Source organism: Leucopleurus acutus (assembly GCF_964270905.1).
Source record: "Leucopleurus acutus genome assembly, chromosome: 18".
NCBI classification, from domain to species: domain Eukaryota; kingdom Metazoa; phylum Chordata; class Mammalia; order Artiodactyla; family Delphinidae; genus Leucopleurus; species Leucopleurus acutus.
This window is the reverse complement of record NC_139160.1, coordinates 68,982,924-69,006,437: the sequence shown is the minus strand read 5'-3', so window position 1 is coordinate 69,006,437 and position 23,514 is coordinate 68,982,924. Positions and strand designations below refer to the sequence as shown.

Below are 23,514 nucleotides of genomic sequence, written 5' to 3'. Positions count from 1 at the left end.
CGTCCGTCACCTGAGGGTGTTCGCAAAACATGAATCGATGCCCGTTCACGTAGTCATTTTAAACAAGTGACACTATCTCTAATAGGAAGTTAAGTTGGAAAAAAAAAACTGGAACACGATCCAGTTGATGTTTGTGTCTTTGTCATCCCTGAATCAGTGGAGGTTATCTCAAAAGATTCTGATTTGTATAGATACAAAAAACAGTGGGAATGCTCTGAACTTAATAATCCTGTTGGATTTTTGTCTGAAGAGTTAACATCACATGACTTAGGAGAACATGGCTTGCCTGAAGCTCTGTCCTAAGTGTTTTCTCCTCCTCACCAAGTCACAGAAACTTGCAGTAAAATGAGCAAAAATGCTTGCAGTTGGCCTTCCACCTCCTTAAATAGTCAGGCTCACTGAGGATTTGTCCTTCTTTAGCTGGGCATCAGAAGAGCATATGGAATTTGGGGAGTCTCAGCTGGAGGACCTTCTGTGTACTAGGGCCCGGCATAGCTTCATTTCCAGACTGTATCTGCACGTCCATAAAAAAAAAGCACAGAGTCACCAGCGTCCTGGAGAGCTTGTGTGTGAGAAGCAACTGGCGGGAGGCCCAGCCTTTGTGAGGCTTAGTTATGAATCGGCTGGAGCTGGTCTCGGATCTGGGTGTGTGGTGACACAGTCGGGGCAGGTGACAGACACTGAAGCCTGGGGCTCCGTGGCCCAGCAGGACACTCCAAGGGGCCCTCTTGTTCTACAGCCTAGTTTTGGGTGGATTCATGTCGTTGGCTCCCCAGCCAGTAGGAATCACGTGCCGCTGACTACTTGTGCAGGGACGGTCAACACAGCAGGGACGTGGGGCTTTTACAATGGCCCTGCCGCGTGTCTGCCCTGAGGATGGCTGGCAGTGGTCGCATGTGGTGCCGGGGTAAGAGCAAGACAGCTGATCTCGGGTGACCTTGGCCTGCAGCGGCTTGAAGCAGGATTTCGGTTCCCCGGAGACTGAAGTCAGGCTGTGGCGGTGTGAGCGCTGAATCCCAGCCACTAGACCACCAGTGACAAGGCCCTGGCCCGTCAGTTGTGTCGAAATGAATGGCCACAAAGAGAAAAAAAGTAGTGAAACAAGTAAAGTGTTTCTTAGGAGGAAAAAGAATACGCGTGGCTAGACACACGGGCGGGCTCAGAGGGAGAGTCGCACCCTCCTGGTAGTTTGAATCACTTATATGCAGCATTTCTTCCAGCTTCCTTTGGCCAATCATCTTACTTTGCCTGGTTCTGAGCCTGTATTTGGCGTATCTCAGGGTCCTCCCCTGTGTGCGCACGCATCTCTTAGCCAAGATGGATTCTAGCGAAGAGGCCTATGGGTAGGTTGACATCACCTACCATTGGGTGGCGCCCCCCTCCCTTTTTGACCTCCGAGGAACCTTTAGGAACCTTTCTGCGCGTGTGTAGTCAGGAAGGTCTCCTTGACCTCAGAGGATGAGGAATATGTGGTCTCTTATCTGGGCAGGGCTCAGCTTCTCCTCTTCATCTTGGGCTCTGTCCATGGAGGATGCACTTCAGCTGTGCAGCCTGGGGCCCATCTATCTCCTGCCTCACAGCCAGCGAGACAGGGGAGGTGATGGCAACAGAGCTCTCTGGTTTTAGGTCAAAAAGCCCGAGGGGCCACTGAAGAGAGGTGAGAACTACGGTGCTGATAAGGAAAGGGATGCGGATGGTGAATGCACGGAGATCTGAGCATTTCTCTTTGGCTTCAGTCTTAATTGGTTTAAGTTTTGTTCTCTTCCGGGGCCCATCCTAGAGCTTTGTCTGCTGAGAACTCTTCTGGAGGCTCTGGGTTGGCAAGCGTGTACTGTCCCCAAACCAGGCAGTCCCACTGTTCCCCCCGCCCTGGTACGTGGCGGTGCCCCGTGGCAGGTGGCAGGTGTGTGGCCTTGGGAGTGGAGGAGTCTGGGAGGGATGCCCAAGAAAAAGCACTACCTGCAGGGTCGGGCCTGCTTTCCTCACCCTGTGCAGTGGTGACTCTTTCACTTTCCCTGACTCTTTTTACCCATTTTCATTCTTCCTGTCCCCACTGTTGACACTATGGGTCCGTGTTGTCTTCGCCACTTACTTTCCTGCGGGGCTTTCTTCCTTCCTTAAAATGAAATGAGGGTCCAGGCCAGTGCACAGAGGAGGAGAGCACAGCACGAGGAATAACCGCCTGATTCTCCCGCCTGCACCCCTGCAGACGAGCAGCCGGCAGCGGCTTCTGAGCCCCACGCTGTCGGACCGGGGAGCCAGTCGGCAGGACGCAGCCGAGGCCGGGAAGCCCCAGAGGAAGTTCGGCCAGTGGCGCCTGCCCTCGGGTATGTATGGCAAGTCCTTTCTCGAGCAAGTGGGGCATTTTCAGGGCATCCGTGCTCTTTGTGTGTTTGGGGTCTTGAACTTCAAAATTCAGGTCTGCCTCTAAAGTTGTATTTATAGACAGTAAACAATGAAAAAGGTATTTCCCTCATCAAAAACATTTCCCTCAAAATAACTTCTCTGAACAGAACAGTCAGCTAATAGAGAAGGAAGCACCTATTAACAAAGATATTATAACCACGATCTAGAAAGTGGTGGCGATTACCACCAGGGACTTCTGGTGCACATTCCAGGCATTCCCAAACGTAGGCAACATTCATTTAATCTAAGAGGGAGTAGGTGGATACATGTCACTCAGAAATGACACAGGTTTCTCAAAGAAGGAACAACAAAACTTATTTAGTGCAATCTCATCTGTTATAGTACCTACTGTACGCCAATCACTGTTGTGAGGGCCTTACACACGTTCCCTCCTTTAAGCCTCACGGTCCTATTATTTTCCACATTTTATTGATTCAGTGAGAGCGTTTTCTTCTAGAGGGACATGGGGGTCTGGAAAGCCAGGATAATCCCATTCAGGCCATGCAGAGGTGGCAGGAGAGCAATGATCTGCCCGGCCCAGGGTTTTCTCTGTAGAGAAGTGAGCCCGCGGGAAAGTGGTGGCTTCCTAGGCTTTAGAATTGTGTCCCTTCCTCGGCCTGATTCAAGTGAGGAGACAGAGACTGTTGCAAAGTCTTCCGTAGCACATCTGTCCCGCAAAGCAGAAGACAGTTCGCCTTACCCTTGTCCAGTGCCACTTAACACCAGGGAGGGAAATCTCTTTTTTCCTACCCCGGAGGCTATTATGCAGGGATCAGAGAGAACCGGACTTCCTTCCACCTGGTAAAGGAAAGCCGGGAGTGAGAGGAAACAAGATTGAGTAAGTGCTGGGGCCAGGCCATGAACAACCCCAAATTACAGGCTGAGTGGTTTCAACTTCATCCTGTAAGCAGTCAGGAACCAGGAGAGATTTCTGAGCAAGACGTGACATTTGGAATCCTGCTGAGGAAGACTCACATGGCAGCAGTGTAGAGAGTGGGCTGTCTGTGGCAGAGCCCCGAGGCAGGGTTACGAGCCAAAGGATGGTGCAATAGTGTGGGCGAGAGGCGATGGTGAAGGCGGGGGTCCACACCATGGAGGGACGGACAGGAGAGACGACCTAGGGGAGATGCACAGTCCTTGGTATTCACTTAAAAGGATGAAAGAAAGGATGCTGTCAAGAGTGGCTTCCAAGGCCCATAGGTGGCCCCAGTGCCAGCAACGGTGATAATTAAAGGGACATGGTATTGGGGACGCCCTGAGTTTGAAGAGGCACTGGGCAGGAATAAGAGCATTTGAAGATGGGGTACCAATGATGTACCCCCCAGTGTCATGCTATGCATTTTTTTTTCTTTTTTCCCTTTCATTTTTGTGTAAAAGTTGTATGCATTTAAGGTGTACAATGTGATGTTTTGATAAACGTTCACATTGTGAAATGATTATTACAGTAGAGCTAATTAACATATGTGTCACCTCACAAAGCTGCCATTTGTGTGTGTGGTGAGTACACTTAAAATCTAGTCTTTCAGCAAATTTCAAGTATACAATACAGAATTATTAACTATATTCATCATGCTGGACATTAGATTGGCAGAACTCATTCATCCTACACAACTGAAACTCCGTACCCCTCGACCAACACCTCCCCATTTCCCCCACCTGCCCACCCATAGTAGCCATCATTCTACTCTCTACTTCTATGAATTTGACTTTTTTAGATTCTACATGTAACTGAGAGCATACAGGATTTGCCTTCCTCTGTCTGACTGATTTCACTTAGCATAATGCCGTCCAGGTCCATCCATGTTGTTGCAAATGGCAGGATTTCCTTCTGTTTTAAGGCTAATATTCCATTGGATACACACCACGGTTTCCTTATCCATTCATCTGTCGATGGACACAGGTTGTTTCCATATCTTGGCTATGGTGAATAATACTGCCATGAACATAGGGGCACACGTATCTCTTCAAGATAGTGATCTTGTCTCCTTCACATGTGCACCCTCAAGTGGAGTGCTGGACTACATGGCGGTTCTGCTCTGCATTTTCTTAGGTCATCTCATTTAATCTATTTTAATTCTCACAACAGTCCAGTGAGGAAACTTGTAATCTCTTCATTTTGCACTTGAGGAAACTTGGGTTCAGAAGCATGAACTTGATGTTGGTTACATCTACAGGTCACAGAAGTGGGACCCCAAACCATGACTGATAGAATCCCAAAGCCATGAGTGTGTCAACAAAGTCTCATACAAGCTGCTTTATCCAGGCATCCTGGAATAAATCCAGGATTTATTCCAATCCAGGATTGGAAAAATGAATGCTGCCCTTAGCGTATTTTAAATCTGTCCAGGAATCATGCCTTTTTCTCTGATGCTACACTTCTGTCTGTTTTTACAAAAAAAAAATGTTATTTACCCACATCTTTCCTCCCTTACCTTCTCCAAACCTCTTCCTCTCCCCTCACTGTCTATTACACTATCCCTTCTTTTCCTTTGTTGTTTCTTTATATTAATATGTATATAGTAATGAACACCGACACATTTCCATGACACTTTATTTGCCCAAACTGGAACTTTTAGTGATTTTTTTTTAGTTTTTGTAGTTATCTCAAATTGCAAGCAACAGGGCTTCCCTGGTAGCGCAGTGGTTGGGAGTCCGCCTGCCAACGCAGGGGACACGGGTTCGTGCCCCGGTCCGGGAAGATCCCACATGCCGCGTAGTGGCTGGGCCCGTGAGCCATGGCCACTGAGCCTGCGCGTCCAGAGCCTGTGCTCCACAACGGGAGAGGTTACAACGGTGAGAGGCCCGCGTACCGCAAAAAAACAACAACAAAAACCCCCACAAAATTGCAAGCAACATATTTTTTTCAAATGGTGTTACTAGTCCATGAACATAATTTTAAAGTCCACTATGAATATAAAGAACCAAGTATTTGAAAGGTTTCATACGTGACATCTATGGGTAGGACTTGCTCCTGGAAAGTATGACTGACAGGACCATCAGGGGTTTCAGGAATGGCTAGCAACGGGGGGAAGCCACACCAGGCTGCTCACAGGACTCTTGTTGATTCCACAGCACCAAAACCAATAAGCCACTCGGTGTCTTCGGTCAACTTACGGTTTGGAGGGCGGACCACAATGAAATCTGTCGTGTGCAAGATGAACCCCATGACAGACACAGCTTCCTGTGGTTCCGAGGTTAAGAAGTGGTGGACTCGGCAGCTGACAGTGGAGAGCGACGAAAGTGGAGATGACCTTCTGGACATTTAGATGGAAGCCAGTGAAGATGCAAGTCCACTGGTGAAAACTGACTTCTGATATGTTCTTTTATTGTCCAGTGAGCAATCCATAATTGATGTATAATTTAAGTCCAACTTGTAACAAGATTTTTTAAACTGATTTCTGTCCTGCCATAGGAAGGCATAAAACTGGGTCTGTCAGAGCTGTGTGTGTGACGGGTTATTATCACGCATTCAAGAGAATCTGCAAAATGGCAGTTTCGTAATATTAGCAACTATACCAACTATACCAGATGCAGATCATTCAAAATTTCCTATATTCCGCCTCTGTAAACTAAGGTATATTCACGTATGCTCTGACGCATTATTTTCACCCCCTGAGAGAGTGCTTAGCCCTAAGTGGCTGATATTTATGGTGCAGGAGCTGTATCTTTAGTTCACATTTTTCCCACTTCCTCTAGAAATACCTCTCTTGGGAGAATTTATTATTTATGATTGATCTGAAAATGTCAACACTGAGCTCATGCTAAAATGAGTAGTTTTACAAATTAGATTCTGAATTTTAAAAAGTATACTCTTTTTCTCATGTTATTTTAAAAAACATGCACAAGCTATTAGACATCAGAACAAGTCAATGTCTGTCCCCTTGGCCTGTTCCCAAGAGAACTGCGTGTGCAGCTACCAAGCAAAGAAATGGGCCCAAAGAGCTGACTGGTTTAAAACAAACCTGTACATGGATCACTTGGGGGTACATAGTTACTTAAAGATGTTGAGTTTCTTAAAAAGCCTTTTAATAATAGAGTTTAGCAAAAACAAAGTAAAACTACATGATTCAGCTCATTTTAAAAATCTTTGCATGTGTGCTGTTACCCTTGGCTTCATCTCTTACCCAAGGTAGGTCTGTTTTGCCATAAATCAGCAAAGAAATTGAGTCGCCCCCAACACACTATTGCAGTGTTCAATTCAAAATGATGCCCTTGCTACCAGACTATAGAAATAATGGTACTCTCCAAAATCTCACTCCCAGCTCACAATTTCTTTATCTCACAGCTCAATTGTATATGTTTCACACATCAGCTGTCCATGTCCTCTGGATGCAACAGTGGTTCTTTTATGCTGGGTCAACCATGTAGAAGTGCATTTGGGCCTTTAACTACACAATTCTTGATTGGAGATTTGCTGTTTAGATTACTTTTTTATTTATTTATTCATTTATTTATTTATTTTTGGCTACCTTGGGTCTTTGTTGCTGCGTGCGGGCTTTCTCTAGTTGCGGCGAGCGTGGGCTACTCTTTGTTGCGGTGCTCGGGCTTCTCATTGTGGTGGCTTCTCTTGTTGTGGCACACAGGCTCTAGGCGTGCAGGCTTCAGTAGTTGTGGCACGCGGGGTCAGTAGTTGTGGCTCATGGGCTCTAGAGCACAGGCTCAGTAGTTGTGCCGCACGGGCTTAGCTGCTCTTCAGCATGTGGGATCTTCCTGGGCCAGGGCTCGAACCCGTGTCCCCTGCATTGACAGGCGGATTCTTAACCACTGCGCCACCAGGGAAGTTCCTAGATTACTTCTTTTAATACAGTGTTGATCTCAGAATCCTTTGACCACCACCCTACTCTCCCAGTTCCTTTATGATCTATTTCTGTCTATTTAACATTCTTAACTAGCCAAATATCACATTCCTTCTGTATAATAAATGTGACATTGTGGTGACAGTCCATATAGTGTTTATATGATTAATTGTGACAGTACAGCCGAAAGGATTTTATTTCGTCTTATGTTCATTTAGAGTTTACTTTTTGTACATAAGAAAATAAAATAAATATTGGATTTGTAAAAGAATTTACTTCGAGTTGATGATCATTTCTAAACCCTTTTCACATGTGTGTGTTTGGGGGGTAGAAGACGGCTTGGTGGAGGGGCCACTAAGGAGCTGGCATTTTGCAAACTCTGTATTTGAATATTCCGTCGATAATTAGTTGGCAAAAGCTCTGTCCCTGCTATTCATTTCAGCTCAGTTCCTAAGCCAGAAGGTTCCTTTCACGTTAGTGCTCATAAGGCTGAGTGAATACTCTGTACCTTCCAAACTCACAAAAGGATCTTTGGCAGCCAGGGCATGGGTCTGTACTAGTGCTGCATGAAAACGAGACGTTTTTCCTCTTGGCTCATTACACTTGAATAATACAGCTTCATTCTCACAAAACGGCTGAGCCCTTTCTAAAACGTCTGTAATTGATGTTCAGCAGAACATCATTGTTGTTCATTCTGCAGTGAAGCAAGGGGCAGAATAGCAATGCACTTAAAGCCACAGCACCCTACATTTGCAATGAAGGGAAACCACCAGACGACTCCTGTGGGACTTAACGCCACTCTTTTCCTGAAGCCAGTAGAGCAGACGGCAAGCCCAGAAGATACATGCCATCACCCCCTTTTAGATTTTGCATCAACTTATAAACAGGCTGGTTATACAGATGGGAAAACGTCAGCCACAATGTCCCCTGGTCCTTAGGGAGGCCAGACACTGATACTAATCCTGTCATCATGCCACCCACTGCCTTTAATTAAGGGATGCTTTGGGTTCCGAAGGCATCAGAAAGCGTAAGGGATAGAATACTTGACGCAGAGACCCCCGGGGAACAGACCACACACGCATTGCACGTAAGGCGATTCAAGGGGACTCAAAGGGAACAGGGATGGAGAGAATGGCCAGACTGGGACTATTCACTCTATTCTCAGTGGCGGTTCAAGAGCCACAGCCATCAGCGGGGACTAGCCGTTTGTGCCCTGCCTGCGCTGAATCAGATCGAGCACATAGAAGAGATACTGGGCTTGTAAACCTTCAGCAAAAGCAGTTTCTGGGCCAGCTGAATGATGTGTTTGCCTGTTTCTTTGTAGAAAGTGGCATATACCACAGACAGGTGGTTTCCAGTGGCACTCTTTCTCAAAGTCCTTCGGAGGATCCCAAAATATTAAGCAGGCAAAAGCAAGGTAGCCCTAGTTGAAATTTGGGTGAAGATGAGAACCCCACCCACATGGCCTGTCTTCCACCTCTTATGGACTGAATTGTGTCCCCCCACCAAAAAAAAGATGTGTTGGAATCCTAACTCGTAGCCCCTGTGGATGTGACCTTATTTGGGAATAGGGTCTTTGCAGATGTGATGAGTTAAGTTATGGTGAGGTCATACCAGAGTAGGGCGGGCCCTGAATTCAATATGACCGGCGTCATAAGAAGATGAGAGAGACACTGAGGGAGGAGAAAGCCACATGAAGACACAGACTCCGAGGGAAGACAGCCATGTGAAGACAGAGGCAGAGATTGGAATGATGCCACCACAAGCAAGGAACGCCTAGGGTGACAAGTCATTGCAAGAGACAAGGAAGGATCCTCCCCCAGGGGCACTGGAGGAAACATGGCCCTACCATCACCTTGATTTCAGAGGTCTGGCCTCCAGAACTAGAACTGTGAGACAATAAATTTGTTTTAAACCACCCAAATGCTACAAAATTTGTAGTATTTTGTTATAACAACTCACAAGCCCAGTCCATCCCCCAAAGACGGCGTGAACCATCCTAGTGTTCCAAGGAAACTAGTTTGAAAAATACTTGTATAACTCAAAGATCATGAGCTTTGGAGTTCCACAGATTTTTCAAGTCCTGGATTTATTATAGTTACTCCTGGTGTAATCTGGGTTGAGTGTTATACCTCTGAGACAAAATTCAGCTTCTTGCTTTAAGAAAGGCAGAACAGGTGAATTCACTCACTCTGTTTACCTGAGTGCCTCACAAAATCTGCCAGATGGGCTTAGTCTGAGCTGATGTGCAACATACCCCAAACCATTGCACTAGCTATCTAACCTCCCAACCAAAATCCCCCGTTGACCAGTTGTCAATTGGGCCACTTTTCTATCCACCATAGCAGGTTTCCAGCTTAAAGCAGGCCTGAGTCAGTGGAAGGGAAAAGATCAGATATTAAACCAAGTTCAAGTTGAACCATTCCAGTTTCCGAATTGAAACTGTGTTTGCTACCTACAGGGACCACTGAACGTTTCTAATATCTAAGGGTGAGGAGATACGAAATACAGTCACATTCTGGGGTACTGGGTGTTAAGACTTCAACATATGAATTTTAGGGGGACGCGATCCAGCCCATAACAGGGTCTGTCTCCCTGTCAGTGGTGCACATTAGAATAGCCTGTCAGGGGACAAAAGGGTGAGCCCCAAGCCTGCCTGAACCCTAACCAGTACACTCAACTCTGAGTTTTCTTGCTTCCCAGAAGCCTAAAAACACAAAATCCATGTTTCCAGAATTAATAGAGAGGTCCACTTTTCTGAATCAGTATGTGGAAAGAGACAGCCACCAAACACTGATACCGTAAATCCCTGTGTGCAGCCTGGAAACTCACAGCTAAAGACTTTCTTCCCCAGTCAGCTCAGTTCAGCAACTTACTTTCATGTAGTATCATTGCCACACTACTACCTTCAAAAATTACATCTAGACCTCACACTCATTAAGATGGCTGCTATCAACATTTTTTTTTAAACTGAAAATAACAAATGTCGATGAGGATATGGAGAAACTGGAACCCTGGCGCACTGCTGGTGGGAATGCAAAGTGGTGCAGCCGCTGTGGAGATCAGTATAATAGTTCCTCCGAAAACTAAAACTCGAATTACCATATGATTCCACCATTACCATTTCTGAGTACGTATCCAAAAGAATCAAAAGCAGGGTCTCAAAGAGGTATTTTTGTACAGCCCTGTTTATAGCAGCATTGTTCACAATAGCCAAAGGTGGAAGCAACCCAAATGTCCATTGATGGATGGACAGATAAACAAAATGTCCATGCATATGATCAAATATTACTGTCTTAAAAAGTAAGGAAATTTTGATCCATGTAACAATATGGATGAACCTTGAAGACATTATGCTTAGTGAAATAAGCCAGCCACAAAAAGGCAAATACTGTATGATCCCACTTATATGAGGCACCTAGAAGTCATATTCATAGAGACAGAAAGTAGAATGGTGGTTGCCAGGGTCTGGGAGAGGGGGGAACTTGTCACTCAATGGGTACAGAGTTTCAGTTTTGCAAGATGAAAGGGTTCTGGAGATTGGTTGCACAACAATGTGAATGTATTTAACCCTACTGAACTGTACACTTTAACATAGTAAATTTTATATTACATGCATTTTATCAAAATTGATTTTTTTCATTTTTAATATACTCTGTCATCTGATCCGAAAAGCTAGGGGCCAAATTAAAATAGCAAAACAATTCCAAAGCCACACTTAAATTACGCTTCCACATCCCCTTGCTTTCTGTATTTGACCAGTATACCCTGTTTAAATTTAATATTGATAGTTTATTATTTTCCCCAATGCTGTATGTCACTCATTCAAAATTAAAATCTTCCTGTAGTATGCCCAGTAAATATTCAAGTCCCATTTGAACGTTTAGAGGGCTGGCATCACCACCCACTGAATTAATGAGTTTATTTGTTGTCAGCGTGCTCATCCTGATTCACAAGGCTACGTCAAAGGACTTGAGACACACGTCATTCCCCACAGGTACAGGCTTGACCTCCTCTGTCTTAATCGGTCCCAGGAGCATTAGGACAGTTGTCTTGGGATATGTCAGACCCCAGGCACTGTCTTCTCTTTCAGAGTCTGCATTTCACGTTGGAAACAGCATGTAGGGCCCTACCCAGGGAAACACTGAAAGCACAACAAAACAGTCAGCTAGGGAACATCAGGCTGGCGACAGGTTGAGCGTGTATTCCATAGGCCCCAGGGAGAGCTGTCACAGTGAACTCAGCTCTCTCCTCTGGTGCTGGGGACACTCAAAAGCTGGCTCGCCCAGGTCCAAAGCAGAGAAAGCCCTCCTTCTAGTCCTGTTTGAGCCAAGAGTCAAGAGGGCAGGAAGGAGTCCAGGCTCTCTGGACCTTTGGTGGGACTCACAGACTTACTGAAACACCCCTCAGGAGTTCATCAGGCTCTTCTCACATAACCTCTTCCTGACCTCTGTGCAGGGCCCCAAACTGCCCCACTCCAGAAGCCTGCTTTTGTCTCCCCCAAGCGCTCATCCCAGCAAACACCACATTTCTGTGTTCTACCAACTGAACTTCAGAGCCAAACCCATGGAGAACTTCGAATCAGGTGTTCTTTTCCATCCACTGACTCCTTTTTCAGGGCAATGAAAAGGGGCCTTGCTCAGGGCCAGGTCAAGAGATAACTGGGAATTCTGCAAAGCCCTAATGAGCACAGCCTGAAGGTCCTGGCTGTGTCCTCACTTCCGACAGCCACCTCGTGCCGACACATCACACCACCAGCCCTGATCGTCTTATGCAGGGGTCCCCCAGCCCAGGCAGGGTCTCCACTCCCTTCTGCAACTGCCTCACACCCTGGGCGAACTGTTAATTAGGTGCCTCGTTTCTTGGCGTGTATACAGGTCTGAGCCATCTGCTTATTGATCACACCCTTCAGAATATATTGGATTTGAAGGAATCCAGTCACAAAAGCTGATAATGTTGCAGGCGGCTCATTGAGAAGGTTTCTCCAGAGCAAACTTGAGCGTATACAGTGTGTGGTGACCAGCAAGCTACAGAAATACTGACTGCGAAGTTCATAGATTATCATTATTACAAAGCAATATAATAATGAAATTCAGAATTTCTACATGAAATCCTTTTGCTATGTTCTTGGTATTGCAGAAAAGAAAAATCTATGAAGTGGGCCAACAAGCTACACAGCTACTGAGACCACTACCGAAGTACTAATGAGCCCATTGACCACTTTGCAGGTAACCTTGAACTGGCTTCTCCAATCCTGATCATGTATCTGAATCCTCCATGAAACCAAAAAGCCTTTGTGGGCAAGGCTGGCTGACCTGTCCAACTCTGCAGCTCAGGCATCTCTAAAGAGCATGTAGGCACATGTGTGGTTCTCGGCTCTGCTCTCTAAAGCTTAACAGAATGGAATTGCTTTGGGTTTTTTTTTTTAACTCACCTCCAAATAAGAATGTCTGATATCCCTGGCATTTATCCCAAAACATCAACCACTGGGAAGATTTCTCATTTTTTTCATCCTGAATTCTTGTTCCACTCCTCTCTTTAACTCACTCCTTTGTGGGACAGAGACAGCTTGTTCTCAGACTAAGGTAAAACACCAGTGGAGACAAAGCAATACAAATCTGCCCTTGGAGCCCCAGATGTATGAGATGAGTCTTCCTTTCTTGTAAAAGCTTTATTCCAGAGAATCCTACAGGGCACAGTGTTGCAGGAACACAGAGTGACCCATGGGAACCAAGCCTGGAATAAGCAGGGCCTGGGGTCAGGGCCACGATTCAACCACCCACCCCTGGCAGGTGCAAAAGTCACACCACATGGTTGACGAAGGCTAGGTGACAGGAGGCCACCTTTGATCCTTAGCCTGTGACCCATCAGATAAAAACCAAATCCTGACTTAGGTAGGGAGGGACTGTATTCAAAAAGACTATTGCAATAGGAAGAACGCTCTCATCTTCTCAAAAGCCAGGCAACAGGGAGGGGTAAGCAAAGCTAGGAAGAACCAGGTATGGCTGGGGGGTGGGGGATGAATGGAGGGCGTGATTAGAGATTGGAGCAGGAAACGTCTTTCCCTGAGGTCAGCCTTAAGGAGTGGTCTCCACATTCCCGTTTGGCTCAGGCTTAGAGTGGGTCAAAGTTCAGGGGTCTGGGGGAAGGAGAGAAGTCTGGCGAAAGTTTGACCTGGTCAAGTTAGCAGATAGTTTGTCTTAACCAGTCAAATAGTGAGCTAATCACTTATGAGGCAAAGAATGGGAACTGGAGGATCTGTGTCTGGCCTTGTCACAGGGAAACAAGGGACAACAGAGAGTCCTATCTAAGTTGTGGCGAAGGGTGGTTCTTTGTAGTAAACAGTTTTTCAGAGCACAGGGGTGGGATGGAGGATGTCTTGAGCACCACTGTTTCCCTGGAGCACCGGGCAGGTTTCCCACAAGTCACCTCACCTCGCAGGCCTTCTCCTTTCTCTGCTGTAAAATGAGATTCGAATGATACCTGCTTTACCCGCCTCTCACTAAGACTGTGAGGGTCACATGAGGTGTTGGTGAGCATCTTCTATAGCCTGTAAAAAGGCACATGTGAATAACGCGGGCGATTATCAGCTCTGTGTTCACAACGGGTTTCAGAGATCACCCTCGCTGTCATTAAATCTCCATTCTTCACAAAATCTCCGTTCTTCAAGCCAGAGGTGACAAGACGGCTGTGTGGGAAGCAGGGCTGGGACATCCCGAGCCCTTCAGTAAACCTCAAGACGGGCATGGTTTTCCCTCTGAGCCCATTCCCAGTCTGTAAACTGTCTAATCACAGAAGGCACCATCTACCACGCAGCGATAGGTAAAGCAAGCGCTTGTGAGCTATCCTTGGAGATCAGAGTTCTCCTTCAAAGGTTTCCTTCAAAGGTTTTCGGCGGCTCCCATCAGAAATCCCCACCACTGTCCTCCAGAGGTAGGAGCCTAGCCAAGCAGCAGGTGTCACAATCTGCACGGCTGCTGGCAAAGTGTGACTAATGCTTCGGACAGCAAGCCAGACAGAGATGCCCAGGGAGCAAAGCTTTCTCCAAAACCCAAGGAAGAAAATCAATGTCCCAGGAAGGGGGGCGGGCGGCAATCTATAGGAAAGAGAAATGAGTGATATGTAATGCAATGTGAAGATTTTTCCCCCTCAGGCAACTGACTCAATAGAGAGTGAAACCTAACAACCTCTGGTTGGGAAGGTCAAGACTGAAGAAGGGAAAGAGCTGGTTCTCGTATCGACTGGCCACGGACTCACAGGCCCCTGCTGCTATCCGGGCCTGCTTTTTGTTTGCTTCTGTTTTTTTCTGATTTATTAGAGCTGAATCTCCCAAAAATGGGACATCAAGTTCAGAGCTGAAACGACTGCTACGTCGGTTTATTAGCTCTTCTCCCTGCTACGAAGAAAGCCCAAATAAATATGACAGTGTTTGCATTTGATTTCATGACTGATCACCCCAAACTGTTTTTCAACAGGTTTTTGAGCACCTACTTGTAAGCTTCAGAAGCAGTTTCATCAGAAATATTCTAGAGCGAATATCCATTTTATGCACTTGTTTAAATGATTGTGCTGGAGGCATGATATACCTTCCCTAAATGATCAAATCTAGAATATTACATCTAAAATATTCATCCATCATTATTATATTATTGACAGAGGGGACCATGTTGTAATTATCTTTGCACGTCTTAATTACCAGGCATGGATACATGCACTTTCAGATAATGACATCAGCATCATTTGTCACACGGGCTACTGACCACTCTGGCCCACCTTCTGTTTCTCCGTCAACATCTGCATTCTTCTTACAACTGATTCTCCCTCAAATATATGGCTGGAAAAAACCAGATCCTCTCAAACAAATATAAACAGCACAAAATGACTGACTTATTCCTCCAGCTCTTCTTTACATTCTCCTTGTTTTTCTGCTTCTGAGACCACACTGGACCACGGAAATGATAGACAGATAGTGCTTTCTGTCAACTATGCTAGAAACATTGTCTTAGGAAAGACTGTACTGAAAATGAAAGATTGCATGTTGACTGTTGTTACCAGCATTTACTATTAAAATAACCCCACCTCATGAAAAACAAAGGGATAACCCCCCCGACTAAACAGAGGTAATGAAAGAGTTCCTTGTTTATAACCAGTGTGTGTTTATCATTCCACATCTCTTCAAATCATCTGAATATATCAATGTCAGAAGTTGGCCAAGGGAATAATGTAATTTCTCTTTGATATGTTTGCTCAACGAACAGAAGCCCTTGGGATTAACCTTTCTCTTGCCTTCATTGATCCTCCAAGATCTAAAGGCTTTTAGTAAAATTGACCTGACCAAGGCGTAATTCTTTTTATAATTTGGTTAAATCCTAGCCTGCATCCCAGATTGTAACAGATTTCCTTGCATCTATAAATGATGACAAGGAAACAGGCCCAAGATACTATTGAATTTCTAGCCTTTTTTATTTGAATGATTGGCCATTCTTTAAACATAACTTCTGAACTGCCGATGTAAGGATAGTGTCTCACTAGATACAACTTTTGCCCCAAGAGGAGAGGGAAAAATTATTAAATTATTTGGGGAATCAGGTGAGAGATGTTCCATATGCCAGCATCCTAGTTGGTCAGACCAGGAAAACCCTAACCAGTAGCCATCATTCTGACTTCTGAAAGAATCATAAAACTTTTTACTTGGAGGTACATTCTTTCAGGCCACATTGTTTTTGGGTTTTGGGGTTTTTTGCATTAGAAACAAGGAAATGAATGAAAAGATAGTCACTGGTGGGAGGGTGTTTCTATGACCTCTCCTTACGCTTTCTCTGCAGAGGGGCTAACTCCCTAATCACAAGGCTAAGACGAATCCACCGTTTGCCAAAATCCTGTCATCTCTCAAAAACAATTACGTGACTGACTTGCAATTTCTACAAAAAGTTTCACTTCACAAATTTGTTGTTTTCTAGATTACATTTTAAAATTCACTGACTATCTGCTGTATGGACATTAATTTTTAAAACTCAAATAGAGTATTTCTCTGCATTTGGGCAGAATTCATCTCTCAATTAGCATAACAGGTGGGCCCATTTTTCTGCACATGCCCACTGTAGTACTCAAACATTTGCATCCAATCTGCAATTACTCTGCTAGTTTCTTTATTCTATCCCAGTAAATTTGTTTCCCAAATAGATAACAAGAATGATCTAAACAAGAAATTAGGGAATTATGATGATGTAAAGGGAAAAGCATGGGATTTGAACTCAGGAGAGCTATTCTTCAGTTCGTAATTTGCTATTTTCTATCTAGAACATCTTGAACAAATAATTAAACATTCGCAATCCCCAGTCTCATCCATAAAAGGGAATAGTGGTACCTCATAATGAGATTCTAATGAGGTCAAACAACACAACACATGTGAAAGCTCATGAATAACTATAAAGTTCTTTATAACACATTTATTTTTACCACTGAGAGACAAGTTAATGAAATAGTTACTATGAGCTTTGGGCTCAGACAAACCTGGATTCAAAATCTCACTCTAAGCCTTACTGTTTAAACTATGTGATCTGGGCCACGTGATAGGCGGAAGTCTTACATGGCCCCAGATCTTCAGCCCTAATCACCAGGACTATGACTGTGCTAAGATATTACACCCATGGCAAAAGGGATTTGGGAGATGTTATTAAGGTTACTAATCAGTTGGCTTTGAGTTAGTAAAAATGGAGATTACACAGGTGAGCTTGATCTAATCGTGTAAGCTCTTTATTTTTTATTTTTTTTGTGGTACACAGGCCTCTCACTGTTGTGGCCTCTCCCATTGCGGAGCACAGGCTCCGGACGCACAGGCTCAGCGGCCATGGCTCACGGGCCCAGCCGCTCCGCGGCATGTGGGATCCTTCTGAACCGGGGCACGAACCCGTGTCCCCTGCATTGGCAGGCGGACTCTCAACCACTGCACCACCAGGGAAACCCTCTTTGTTTTTTTTTAAATAAATTTATTTATGTATTTATTTTTGGCTGCATCGGGTCTTCGTTGCTGCTCGCAGGCTTTCTCTAGTGGCAGCAAGCGGAGGCTACTTCTTTGTTGCGGCGTGCGGGCTTCTCATTGCGGTGGCTTCTCTCACTGCAGAGGCTTCTCTCACTGCGGAGCACGGGCTCTAGGCACGTGGGCTTTAGTAGTTGTGGCACATGGGCTCAGTAGTTGTGGCTCGCGGTCTCTAGAGCACAGGCTCAGTAGTTGTGGTGCACGGGCTTAGCTGCTCCGTGGCATGTGGGATCTTCTTGGACCAGGGCTCAAACCGTGTCCCCTGCATTGGCAGGTGGATTCTCAACCACTGTACCATCAGGAGAGCCCCATGTAAGCTCTGTAAAAGCGGGGAGTTTTCTCTAACTGATAGCAGAAGGGGAAATCAGAGAAATTAGAAACAAGAGAAGAATTTGATGCACAGTTGCTATCATGGAAGAGGGAGAAACTTAGAGGGGTCTCTAAAAGTTGAGAGCAACCCCTAGCCAACAACCACAATGAAATGGGGACTTCAGTCCTACAACCACAAGGAACAGATTCTGCCAACAGCTGGAATCAGCTGGGAAGTGGCTCCTTCCCCAGGGCCTCCAGGAAAGAGCCCAGCCACACCAACACCTTGATTTGGGCCTGTGACACCCTAAGCAGAGAACCCAATTGAGTCTGTCCAGAGACTGTGAGATAATAGAGGGTGTTGTTTCAAGCTACTAAGTTCATGTTAATTTGCTAGGGCAGTGGTAGAAAAGTAACACAGGCAAGTTGAAGATAAAGTGAGTTAAGTAGCCTGCCTGGTGTATAGTACAAAAGAACAACCTGTAAATATGAAACTCATTCCTTCCTTTAGAGCCGCATTTCTCACATTTTAATTTATGCCTCTATTTCCTGGGGATCTTGTTAAAACGCAGATTCGGATTCAGTAGCTCAAGGTGGGGCCTGAGATTCTACATTTCTAACAAGCTCCCAGGTGATGCGGATGTCACAGCTCTGCAGCCCACATGTGGAGTGCAAAGCTTTGGAGCTCACTTCAGCCAGTGGATCTCAACCCTGAATACACAGTAGAATCTCCTGGGAGGCTCCTAAAATGCCCAGAAGCTGGGGTCCACTTTTAATTTAACTGGTCTCAGTTGGAACAGAGGCCTCAGTTCTTACAACGAATCTCCTCTGTGCAGCCACAGATGAGAAGTATTGCCTCAGACCTGCGCTCTCGAAGGCATGGTTCCTGGACCAGCAGCAGCTTCTTGTGGCAGCATGTTAGAGATGCAAATCCCCAGGTCTCTCCAGACTCAATAAGTCAGAATCTCTACGTGTAAGCACAGGAATCTGTACTTTCACTAGCTTTCCAGACGGTTCTAACGCTTGCTTAAGTGTAAAACACATTGCCTCAGGGCTTCCCTGGTGGCACAGTGGTTGAGAATCTGCCTGCAAATGCAGGGGACACGGGTTCGAGCCCTGGTCTGGGAAGATCCCACATGCCACGGAGCAACTGGGCCCGTGAGCCACAATTACTGAGCCTGCGCGTCTGGAGCCTGTGCTCCGCAACAAGAGAGACCGCGATAGTGAGAGGCCCACGCACTGCGATGAAGAGTGGCCCCCACTTGCCGCAACTAGAGAAAGCCCTCGCACAGAAATGAAGACCCAACACAGCCATAAATAAATAAAATTTTAAAAAAAACAAAAATAAAAAACATTGCCTCAGATCAATACTCTCATGCTATAGGTGTGGAAATGAAATCCAGAGAGACTGAATGATTATCTAAGACAGAGGATGGCACACGACAGCCAGTGGGCCAAATCTGGCCACTGTCTGCTTTTGTAAATATAGTTTTATTGGAACACAGCCACGCCCATTCATGTACGTGTTGCCTGGGGCTGCTGCAGTGACAGCGTTGAGGCGAGGCCACCAAGATGAAAATATTTACTATCTGGCCCTTTACAGAAAAAAACTTGCAGATCCCTGCTCTAATAATACATTTTAAGTTAGTGAAAGAAAAGGCAGAATTCAGCTGTTTTGCAACAGTAGCTGATGCAGACTTAAAAGGAACAGAACTCCCGGATGAACGGTGACCGGGATCTGCTCCATCCCTGTGTCTGCAGGGCAGGCAGGGCTCTGGGTTCTGATGCTGGTCACTGGTGTGGAGATGATCAGGGGTGGCAGGGCAGGCCCCCAGGAGAACGGGCATCATCCTGAGGAGCACTGGCCTCAGGCCAGGTCTTCACAGATCTCCAGTCTGCCCTTGGCTGTGGGAGATCATGGGTTCCTTAAGCCCTCCCTAGAGGCCTCTGGCTTTCACAGCAAGCCTGGAGTTGACAGCTGGCTGATCCAAGGGTATCATTTTCTTTTATTAAGGCTTCAGTGAAGTTAAACCCAGCTGACTCTGTGATTCTTACAGCTGTCATTGCCCTCATAGAGCTGTCAAAGCCCGGTCACCAATAACCACCAGGGATCACCTGCAGTCAATGAATTAGCTGAAACTTAGCAGCTTAAAACATCACCCACTGATCATCTTCTAGCTCTGTGGGTCACAAGTCTGGGTGGTCTCAACCGGGTTCTCTGCTGGGTCTCACAGGTCCAAACCAAGGTGCTGGCAGAGCTGGAGTCCCATCTGGAGGCTCCAGGGAAAACCCACCTCCAAGTTCATTTAGCTCATGGCAGCAAGGGGGACGCACAGCAGAGAACTGAGCTGAATACATGGACAGATGACGGCCAGACCACATACTGCAGAACTGACCCACACCCTCCGGCAACCAGCCCAGGAAGACAAACCGCAGCCCCTGAAGCGGAACGACAAGGACTTGATTAATAGCTAGCAGCTTCCTTAACTTTTGCCCACACTTCCAAGTCAGGACCAAGCAGAGAAAGCCAAATATGCTCCCCTAACCAATCACATGCATGCCCACTTCTAGTTATCCCACCTACAGCTTCCCCAGGCACCCGTCCGGGCATTCTCGAAGCTTTCTCTTGTTATTCTCAATGAAGCCTCCCGTTCCCTACTTCCCACTGGGTCTGCCAAACACCAGTGATGGTGGCTGACTCCCTTCCCAGAGCAAGTTCTGGGTACACAGTCTTTTCTTGTTCTCAATTGGATGGTCTTGCTTATTTCCGCAGACCCATGGGATATCTTAGTCATAGGGAAGATATCACCCACCCCTGTGCTGGGTGATTCTACAGAGAGCTTAAGGAAGCAAGGGCAGTTCAAGACTAAATGGGCAAAGTAAATCAGGATGGGTACACAATTCACCCATCAGGATGGGTACTGGTCACCTTGGTAATTTTAACTAGGAGGCAGGAGGTTTGAAGGTGGGACAGAGTAAGTCAGTAAGAAGTGATAGTCTTTCATGTTAGTTGGAAGAGTGGAATGTTTAGTTATTTGGGGAGAATTGCTAGTGTCCTTGTCTCCGTCTTGTCCCCGTACCATTCTAGAATGGTCTTCTCTCTGTCTTGTTCTACTATAGCCATGGAGTGGCCTTGTCTCATTATTGTTTATACCCTGTGAGTGCTGTTCATGTTCATTGGTAACATCACAGCATCTTAGCTTTCATGGCCATTTCTCACTTTCTCATTGTTCAAGTGGCTCTCAGTCACCTAAGCCAGAGGTCAGCAAGCTCTGGCTGTAAAGGCAAGATAGTAAATATTTTAGGTTTCATGGGCCACATACACTCTCTGTAGCATATTCTTTATTTTTCATTACCCTTTAAAAATGTGAAAGAAATCCATTCTTACATACAAAAACAGGCCACAGGTCATAGTTTGCCGACCCCTCACCTAAGTCATCTTCCACCAGCAGCACACCTCACTCAACACAGGTGAGAACGGTAGTAGCAGAAAGCCATTGGGTACCAAGGATTATCAGCACCCCTCTTATCACCCCACCTCTTATCTTTATTGCTGCCTGACTTGAGTCACCCGGCTCTTCCCAGGCTGACTCTCTTAGCCTCAGTTTCCCCCAGAGCTGAGCGCAAGGACTGTACTGGGGAAGTGATACAAGCAGTCAGAGGAGACCAAGCAAAGCGGAGAAGGGCCGAGTCCACAGGGAGACGTCTTTATAGAGTTGGAGTCGGCTGCCACTGTAGGCAACAAGCTGTTCCATTCTGCACAACCCTTGTCCCAGGGGAACAAAAGAGGATGTGTTTATCCATCGGCTGCTCTTCCCCCCACCCTACTGCTCACACAACGGCTACCGCACCCGGACATCCCCCTGCTGCACTGAGTTAACTCAGCGCACACGGAGCAGGTCCTAGTGGCCCCACCACGTGCCAGGACAATGGCGAAGTCCAAGGTGCAAAGCGAGAGTCAGGTTGCTTAGTCGCATGGTAAGTGCTGTCAGGCTCACCTGCTGGAAGGTGGCTGGAACTGTGCACAACAGCTTGCCCCACAGTCGCCACAATAAAAGGGAGTTGGAATGGTGCTCAAGAGATGACCAGCATGCCTGCAAACTCTACCCTTCCTCCAAGCCAACCACTGGATGAAAGCAGAGAGGGAAAGCTCCGCCCCCAGGTGGGACGCCCAGGAAAGCCCTTGGCAATGAATCCAGAGGAAGTTAGAGCACTCCAGAAGTCCGCACCTGGTCCTAGCTACTCAAGAATCATAGACTTCTCAGCAGCCCCGGCCACTGCTGCTTGAAACTTGTCCTTACCCGGGATTCCGTAGTGCCTCTCACTCCTGGTTTTCCTCTCACCTCTCTGACTTATGCTTTCCTCTCTTTTTGTAGGCTCCTTCTCTGAATCTGAAATGTGGATGTTCCCCAGGTATCTTTCCTAGGTTCTCTTTCCAAATGTTCTCCTGGGGGGACCTTATATAGATGTTCATGCTTCAACTACCACCTATGGACACACAACTCTAAAATATATGTCACCATTTGTCAAATGGAGCACTAGGTCCCTGATCATCAGCTCAGCTTCCACATCAGCAGCAGAGTGAAGGCATGACTCTATGTATCTGCAAGAATAGGCATGAAATGACAACAAGAAAACCTGAACAGCCAGTAAATGTTTTCCTCTAATTAATACAGCTCCAGAGGAAGGAGGAACAGAAGCATCTTGTACGGAACAGACCCTTGGCTCTTTCAGCAACCTGTAACCTGGCCGTCTCTATCTCTGATGGCGGGCCACAGCTTCCCCCTGAGTCTGCTGTGAGATGTCTTAAGGGAGATAGTAAAAGAGATCTTTCATGGAACATATTGAGATTTAGCTTTAGTCAGCCTTGAGCGAATAGATGGCTGCCTTTGGTGCCAGCACCCATTGAGAAATGGGTAGGAAGTTGTATATGAAAGAAGAATGCATTTTTGCTTCTTAACAAGAAAATGGTTTGGAAGAAGGAAAGAATGTGTGTGTGTGTGTGTGTGTGTGTGAGAGAGAGACAGAGAGACAGAGAGACAGAGAGAGAGACAGAGAGAGCTGACAATTTGAATTACTATCATCTAAGCTGACACAGGAAATTGAGAGATGTGAAAAAGGAAGAAGGAATAAGAGTAAAAGCATCTGTAATTTTATTTTGGAAAATAAGATACACATCTCTTATGGGCTGAATTGTGTCCCCAAAATTCACATGTTAAAGGCCTAACCCCAAGGACTTCAGAATGTGACTGAATTTGGAGACAGGGTCTTTAAAGAGGTAATTAGGGTCAAATGAGGTCATGAAGGTGGGCCCTAACTCAACAGGACTGGCATCCTTATAAGAAGAGATTAGGACCCAGACAAGTGCAGAGGCGGGACCATGTGAAGACACAGGGAGAAGACGGCCATCCTCATGCCAAGAAGAGAAGACTCCGAAGAAATCAACCCTACGGACACCCTGATCTTACACTTCCAACCTCCAGAATCACAAGGAGATGAATTTCTGTGGGTTAAGCCACCTAATCTGTGGTACCTTGTTACGGCAGCCTGAGCAGACTAATATAACACTTTATATTCATGTTCCTCAATTTCAGAAATGACCTTGAGAAGACATTTCTTTTCCAGTTTGCTCCTATACAGAAAGGATTTATTCCCTTTTTCAAAGGGTTGGCTGAATGGAGTCCCCAGAAAATCTAATACTGAAAAATTCCAACTAACACTTCCCTGTACAACTTCAGGTGTGCTGTGGGCAAGTCCTGTCTTCTCTGCCCGCTTCCCCCGCAGCCACAGTGGGGCGGGATGGAGGCTGCTGACCTCCCACGAATCCCCCTGGGTGCAATGGAGACTTATCATGTCTCTTTATCTGAAATAACATTCACAGCCGTGGACTTCTACGATCCGAAAACTTAACTCTTTCAACAGAGTAGGTTAGAAAGGCAATGTGGGAGACGCAGGAGGGAGGGG

General features: G+C 46.1%; 1 protein-coding gene across 4 annotated transcripts in view; it reads left to right on the top strand.

The window, feature by feature from the left end:
- The window catches only part of NALCN (sodium leak channel, non-selective), a gene marked incomplete at both ends in the record, with an annotated part of 280,034 nt that extends 274,362 nt beyond the window's left edge, over nucleotides 1-5,672 (top strand). For all 4 annotated transcript variants that reach the window (XM_082859218.1, XM_082859217.1, XM_082859216.1 and 1 more), the window contains 2 exons: nucleotides 2,210-2,327; nucleotides 5,479-5,672. In XM_082859218.1, coding sequence (XP_082715344.1) covers nucleotides 2,210-2,327; nucleotides 5,479-5,672 — 312 coding nt within the window. The remainder of the gene's footprint in view (nucleotides 1-2,209; nucleotides 2,328-5,478) is intronic.
- Between the last annotated feature and the right edge of the window lie 17,842 nt (nucleotides 5,673-23,514).